The sequence below is a fragment of the Thalia democratica genome, chromosome 2 (assembly GCF_965202585.1).
Source record: "Thalia democratica chromosome 2, ktThaDemo2.hap1.1, whole genome shotgun sequence".
Taxonomy (NCBI): Eukaryota; Metazoa; Chordata; class Thaliacea; order Salpida; family Salpidae; genus Thalia; species Thalia democratica.
In genome coordinates, this window is record NC_139166.1 from 12,441,044 (window position 1) to 12,449,029 (window position 7,986).

Here is a 7,986-nt window from a genome sequence, read left to right on the forward strand (position 1 = left end):
CTTTTGAGTTTTTTAAGTGATAATTGTTAGGCAATATAACTCGGAAAGTTAAATTGTAGCTAAACATTTATTTAAATATATAACAAACAAAAGTTTTATACAGCCGTTTCGTATACGAGTATAAATATCTCATGTATTTCTCAATAAAGCTCAAGTTTATTAAACATGGTTTACCGAATTAATTTAAATGTTTTTTATAATTTTTATAAGTTTTATAACTTCTAAGTAATTTTATTAGAATTTAATTTTTTTATACGTAAAATGATGAAGTACTAATGAAGATTTTTGTGCAGTAGCTAAGTTTGAATAACTCGCTAATTTTATTTTTGTTACTGGTTTAAGAATCTGTGCATTTTGAAAACGTTTTAGTGATTGAAAAAGTTTTTGCGCGTGCACGAGCTGTTCTAGACTTGAATAAAAAAATTTAATTAAAAGTAATCACTAAATCTTTTTCAAAATGCACAAGTTCTTAAACCTGTAACACAACTAAAATCAGCGTATTTTTCAAACTTAGCTTACAGCACAAAAACCTTCATTATTACTTCATCATTATACTTATAAAAATTAATTTCTAAACTTCTGTAAAACATGACAATAAACTTGAGCTTTACCGATGAATACATGAGATGGAAATATTTCATATACGAAACGGCTGTATAAATTTGTGGTTTGTTATATAATTAAGTAAAAGATATTTACATATATATATATATATATTATTGTAATTTATAACGTATAACTATTCAGTTTAGACTGTAATATTTTACTTCTAAGACAACACCAATGTACTGAACAATTTATCCATTTTCTTGAATATATAAAACAGTTATTTTGATTTTTTTTATTGCATAATAAACGCAAAACTGTATTACAATAAACTAAAATAAGTATCACATTGCTGCCAAAAATATACATATTACATGTATTCGAAGCATTTCAAAAATTTTAGAGAATATCAGTTTTGAGTGAAATAAAAGACCAACCAAAAGCACTAAAAATTAGAACAAATTATGAAACACTAATTTAAACAACAAACAGAGTAAGTTATTTTATTTCAAATGCATGTGTTAACCCCTTTCCGCTTGTGAATAGAACAAAAAGTAAGGATTTAGAATCTGATCACCAAACCGCTTCAGTTGTTCGACTTGACTGCCATCAATCACGTAAATAGTCATGTCGTCCAACAAATACGACTGATTTCCAATTTTACCACTCGCCATGTAGTGGCCAGAGTTCGAAGTTTCTCCAATGTGATAACAAACCGCGTACAAATTGTATTCCGTTTCTGTATCCGTTTCAAAGTATTCATTCAACTTGAAACCGAGAGGGAATCTGACCTCTATTTTGTTCAAACTTTCGTTGCTATACGACAGTTGGAAGACTAACACCGGTGGAAAACCAATTACCTCTGTAGTTTTCAAAGCCTTATCACAACAACTATCCTCCTTGCTTTCTTGACAATAAAATTTAATTTCTTCATCTTTTTCAAAGTCTTTCACAAGTTCTTTCAGACTAATGTGACTACAATTTAAAGAAAAATTAAGCCGAAGATGGTCACAGTCATTTTTAACCCGATCTCTCGGTCTTGGATTTTCACAGTTTTCGTCAAATATGTAACCAGACTCAACTTTACATTTAAACAGTTTTTTTGCTTCATCACCTAAACTGTCGCGTAGTATTATAAAAAACTGACCGGCATCTTGTTGCTCATTATTATTAAAGTTTTGATACTCTTCTTTTAGTGCTTTAATGAAATCACCTGGGTTAATTAATTTCTTATCACCTTTCATTTCTTCAACTAAATCCGCAAAATTCTTAGCTAAGCTGCCTACTTGCAAAACATCCTTATTTTGTTCAAAAGAGTCAACTAGCTCCACCGTGTTAAGCATGCATTGGAGCATGGCGTTAATGTAGCAAGTGTTGGTATAATAAAGCAATCCGCACACACCCCTTACTTTAGTGGTTAATTTACTTAAACGTTGCATGATTCCAGTGTTCTGCTTATTAGTTCGCGATATTATTGGTTGTCCAGAAATATCACCAATATTATTTGTTACTGGACATTTTCCCGCGACAGTGTTTCTATGAGAAGAGCCTCGTCGTTTCGCTTGTGTAGCAGGAATATTCGGACGGGTTCTTCCAGTACCTCCTATCTCAATACCAATGTTTTCATAATCATCAGACGCTACAGCTGTATTAGGACTGAACAGAAGTTCTTCAATAGCACAGACAACGTCGTAGTTGCCATTAGACTCTGCAAACGCGCACAATTCCCTAATTGCTTCGTTCAGATTGTTTTCGTTTTCTTTTTTTGATTTTTTTGATTTTTTGGCTATCATCTCGTAGGTTCTACTTCTTTTCTTTAACTTGTTTTTGACTTTTAAGTGTTTAGCCCGGCCTAAAAGCTCAAATATTGCAGAAGCTAGGCTGCTTTGACTTTTTCAAAACAGATTGAACTGCTCAATGACATTTCCTGGAGCGCAACCAAAGATAACACCGTTGTTGACAAACTTTAATTCGTCTAACAAAGCTGCTTGTTGGGTGGTTTTTGGGTTCTTACTTGGGTATGAACTCTTTCTCATTACTTTAAAACTCACAAATACCTGATTGAAATTAGTTAAAGTTCAAAAATTTTTTCAACTGAATGAATTAAACAACCCTTATTATCTAATAACTCTTTAATTAGGTTTTTAAATTCTTGTTATAATTTATTGCTAAGTTTACTATTGTTATAATTTATTGCTTAACTTACTTGGGTATGAACTCTTTGCCATCACTTTAAATTTTCACAAATACCTGATTGAAATAAATTAAATTTCAAGATGTTTTTAAGTAATGAACTAAACAACCTATCTTATCTTAGCACTTTTAATTAAGTTTTTAAGTTCTTGGTATAATTAATTGCTAAATTTATTACATTTTAATAAAATCTATAATAACACCACAGTTACATGACACCTCAAACTCTTATAAAACTTTTTAATTAACAAATGTCCATGTAGGCCAAACTGCTACATAAATATTTTTTAAATGATTAGAAAAAAAACTTGCAATTTTTTTATAAAACAACTCAAAATTTTACGCATTTTAATACTTAAATTTGAATTATAAGTATTTTAGCTCTAAGCCACTCAAAACCACTAACTTTTGAGAAAAAATATCAACCATAATCATAAAAGGTTTAAAGCTTTCAAAAAAAATTAAATTACCAGAACATAAATTAAATTGTTACCACTGTTAGTTTTCACGTGAAAAATATTTTTAAACAAATAAACTTTAAACAGCACTTAGTGGAAACTTTTGGTTTAAATTATAAAAGTAGGTTTTGAGCATCATTAAATTATTAAACTTTTATACAATTTTACTTTTTATGATATGAAGGAAACAAACATAATCCTTAATGGTACTTGAAATTTTAAAGACAATTAACATCAATTATTAAGCGTTTTAACAAGAAATACGAAGAGTGAAAAAAACCCTAAATATATTTTTACTTAGTATTAAGTTGAAATGATCATGGTTGCCAATATGGAATTATTTATTTTAAGATAAGTAGTTTTAACATTAAAAGCTTTATTCTAAATCACTTGACAACTTATAGTATTATTTAGACATTCAGTTTTAGTATGTATAAAACCAAAACAGCTCAAAAACGAAAGTTAGAAATATATTTTAAGAATTAAAAAATAGTCTTAATATCACAACTCTAATTATTTTATCACAAAAGCTAAGAAGTTATTTGCTTTTTAAAGCTTTCTCTTGAAATTATAAAGATTTTGCGTACCTACTAATAAATTTTAAAAATTAGGAATAATCTATGTAAATCAAAGATTTAAAATTGAACTTTTATCAAAATAACAAGTTATAAAAACTTTTAAATGATATTTTTTAAATGCTTAACTGTCTGTTTTATAAGTTGTGAATTTTACTATTAAAAAATTTAATATTAACTAGTTTATAATTGAAAAACATACTAGAGTTGCATAAGAAGGTTTAAGAGATAAAAAATTACTTATTAATATATTAATTTGTAATTATTAGTTTTATTTAGAAGTATAAATAAATAAATTTGTTTAGTTTACAAACGAACTTTATGTTTCTTAATTATACACATTTAGAAAAAGAAAAGAAATTTTTCAAAAGTTTCCTGCTGTACTTTCTCGACAATAAAAATAAAATGTTGTAGGAAACTTGTTTATTGTAAAGATAAAAAATATTAACATTTTAAATATAATACTTGCCGCAATCAAAGAGTTTCCAATTAACAAAAGGACATTTTGAAATGTTTATTTGTTTTAACTAGATTGTATATGCTGTTTTTACATGATTGTTATGTTCTTACTTAAACGAAAATGTTCTTAAAAAACCTATAGACAGTAAACTATTTTTTTTTAAACTAATTTGTTTTAATACAATGGTTTGAGACATAACAACTAACGAGGAAAATATTCTTGCAACTAGTTATCAAAATAAAATTTTGAAATATTATTACAAGTTTATATAATATATTTTTTAATTTATATTTAATTTACAAAAATAAATGCTAATTTATGAAACTAAAATTCGTTTAGAATCAGTGAAACTTATGAGTTTATATCTTTTTAATAAATATTAACGTATAAGAACTATTCTGATTTTTTTTTATTAATTTTGTTTAAAAATACTTAATTTATTGATTACTTCTAAAATGTTTAATTAATACAAAAGTATTTATAAAAGCTTAGACTGAAATATTTTGAATTTTATCATACGTCTTAACTATACTAGCTAATTATTTAAAACAAATTGCAGTATTTGTTAATTTTTGACATCCGTTTATTTAACGTGATAATAAAAACACCAGAAATCCAGCTGCGAACATTAACAATACAAAAATTATCTTTATATAAAAATCAATAAAAAGATGAAGATTTCAAATATCATGTATGAGGAAAAAAAAATCAAAGCTTTAATAAATAATAAATATGTTAGCTTTAAAAACATTTCAATGGTGTATGTGTAGAAATTAAACAAAGAAGTTTTAGGTTTTAGACTTTACCAACGAGAAGTTTAAGTTATTTATAAGGTTACTAAAAAAAACGATTTCTTCCAAAAAACACAATCATGCATCGATAAACCAAAAATATAAATTATATTTAATTAAAAAACTTTTTATAAAGCACAATAAAAATTTAAAGCAAAAACTTTATGGTAGCAACAAAACTACTTTAATTGTTGACTATTGATGACCGGTTACTCCGTTATTTTTACTATGGTTTTGGTAATTTAGCACAAGAAAATTTGTTAAGATGTTGGGTTGCCTCGCAATCTTTTTCCGACCACACGTCATTTTCTACGTCATAAAGAAAAACCGATGCGTCTACAGAGCAGAAAAAAACAACCTTGCTTCCAAATGAAGTGACGCCACATCTGTTAACAAATAACAAAAGATCCCCTGGCGGCCTGCGCAACAAAACGAATTTCCCGCAAAAAGAGTCGAAAACTTCGACACTATTTAACAGCAGACCGCCAAACACGAACAATTTGTTCTTGTGGGCGACCGATTTGTTGAACACCCTTCGTTCGGCCATGTTGGGCATATTTGTCCATGTATCAGCAATGTGATCGTACGCCTCGACACTGTTTAATCTTCCTTCGTTGTTGTTAAAACCACCAGTCACGAAGACTCTTCCTTCGAACACGGCGCACGACGCGCTATCCCTCGCCGAGTTCATTCTGGCAACTTCCCTCCAAGTTGAGTTCGCCGTGTTGAACTCGAGACAGTTTCTAATTGTGTTTCTAGAACAGTAGCGTCCTCCAATGCAATATATTTTATCAATAAACGAACACGCACAAAATTTAACACGATCGTCATACGTTTTACTCACAACGCTCCAAGTGTCAGTTGCAGGTGAGTATCTTTCAACGGGTGTCACCGGGTCCCATCTTTTTTTGTACTTGTCATAGTGGTCGTAGTCGCCACCCAGCGCGTAAATTTCACCCTTGATGCAAAAAATATCGTGATTTGTTCGCGCATGATTGATTTTAGACAAGTTGCTTGCTTTGGAAAGATTGTTAGATTCGATAGTAAAGCAATCTTTGAGAATTTTATATTTACCTTGAAAATATCTTCGACCGCCGCCAACAACAAAGCTAAAACTATCTTGGCTACAGTGCCTGCTGTTAGACAAAGCCTTGCTAGATTTAGACTCTGTCTTGTTTATTATAGTTTTCTTTACTACTTCAAAACACTCGAAGTCCTTGACTATCCACATATTCTTGTCTACCACACTGTTTAAAGCAGGAACTGTTAGCAATGAAAGTCGAACTTTTTGCAGGAGATACTTCGCATGTTTACTTCGCTCATTACTTTTATGATTCAACCAGGCATTCATTGCATTGAATACTTGCAGCTCCGAATCAATTAATAACTCAGAACTGTTTAATATTGCAGCTACAGACTTAAAATCTAGCTCAAGAAAGTCTTCTGAATCAGCAACACTTGTAAACCAACGTTCAATGAGGCGTAAAGAAGTTTTGAAAATTTCTTGGAGACTAAAAAGTTTTGAGATGGAAAGCCACTTTAGAGTGTTTAAAACTGAAACTTTTATTTCTACTTGTTTGCTAATTTGGTTTGCTGTTCTTTCATTTAACAAAACTTTGTTCACTTTTAAAAGTTTTATACTGTTTTCTTCGTTAGCTTTCTTTTTTTCTGAGAAAATTTTAACAATTATTATTACTAATATTCAGCACTTAATGCTTTAAAAGTATTAAAAATAATTAAACAATCATTTACATTAATATTTATTTTAAGTAGTTAAAGTTATAGTTAATCAACCACCATTATTATACTAGTTTATTGATATATAAATAATATATATTAAATTAAACTAAGAAGTATTTAGTAAAACTTGTAAAACTTTCATAAGCACAATAAAATTCAATTATCAACTTTATTACATATTTTTTTTTAGTTATAAAATATAGATATCTTCAAAGGTAGTTGAAATATTTTATTTTAATTGATAAAATAACTATAAATCTTTATCATTAAAATCTATATCATTTAAAAAATAATTATTAAAAATTTGGAGTTAACTAGCGCGACGAACTGATAGTGATTTATTTATTATTTAGTTTCGGTTGGTAGTAAAACTACAAAAATCTTGAACATAACTACAACAGAACTTATATGAGATAAAAACTTTAAAGTTTATCAGTGCATTTTCTAATCATTTATCAATTAAATTGTATTATTTTAAAAATACAATTGTAACTCTGCGATATGTAAAGTAATAATGTTTGTGATACATTTTTAATTCTGTGTAAAAAACTAGATTTTAATGATACTTTTATTTTATATTATGTACAATATTAATTTTTTATTATATTTCTTGTTTTAGGTAAATATTAATTTTTACTTTTTTTTTAAATCGACCCCTAACGGCTGGTTACTCAGACTTTAGAGATTTGGTTTTTTATTAAAATCAATTTTTCAATTTACAAACAAAAAATAATATTTGAGATCATCATAATACTAATTTTTCACAAAAAAATATTTTAAAATCTTAATAGAAGGTTTTTATTAAAACTTTTAAATGCAATTTTGCTTTAAACCTTTAAATTAAGAAATATCTATCTTCAGTAATAAACACATACATTTAAAGAGTAACTGTAATTATTTATTTGGTTTGTTAAACCACTAACACTTTATAACTTAGTATTTTGGAGAAATTTTTTAGGTTTATACAGTTTTTTAGTTAGTTTTACTGTAATTGTAAGGTTGAACATTAATGGCAATTAGTTAATAACTTTATGATCTATATCTATATCTAGTTATCTAGTTAATAACTTATCTATCTATATCTATATCTATCTAACTCTATCTCTAGATATCTAATTTTATATCTAATTTATAAATTACTTTAATAATATAATAACTTGATTTTAAATGTAAAAAAATAACAATTTTTTTTCGAGCTTTACCTACAGCGTAGATGTATATTT

At 27.6% G+C, this 7,986-nt stretch overlaps 1 protein-coding gene across 1 annotated transcript; it reads right to left on the reverse strand.

Moving 5' to 3' along the window:
• Window positions 1-1,067: 1,067 nt before the first annotated feature.
• LOC145850056 (ubiquitin carboxyl-terminal hydrolase 46-like) lies at window positions 1,068-2,339 on the reverse strand. The gene has a single exon (XM_082955201.1). It carries the CDS (start codon window positions 2,337-2,339, stop codon window positions 1,068-1,070), a length of 1,272 nt encoding a protein of 423 aa, XP_082811327.1.
• Between the last annotated feature and the right edge of the window lie 5,647 nt (window positions 2,340-7,986).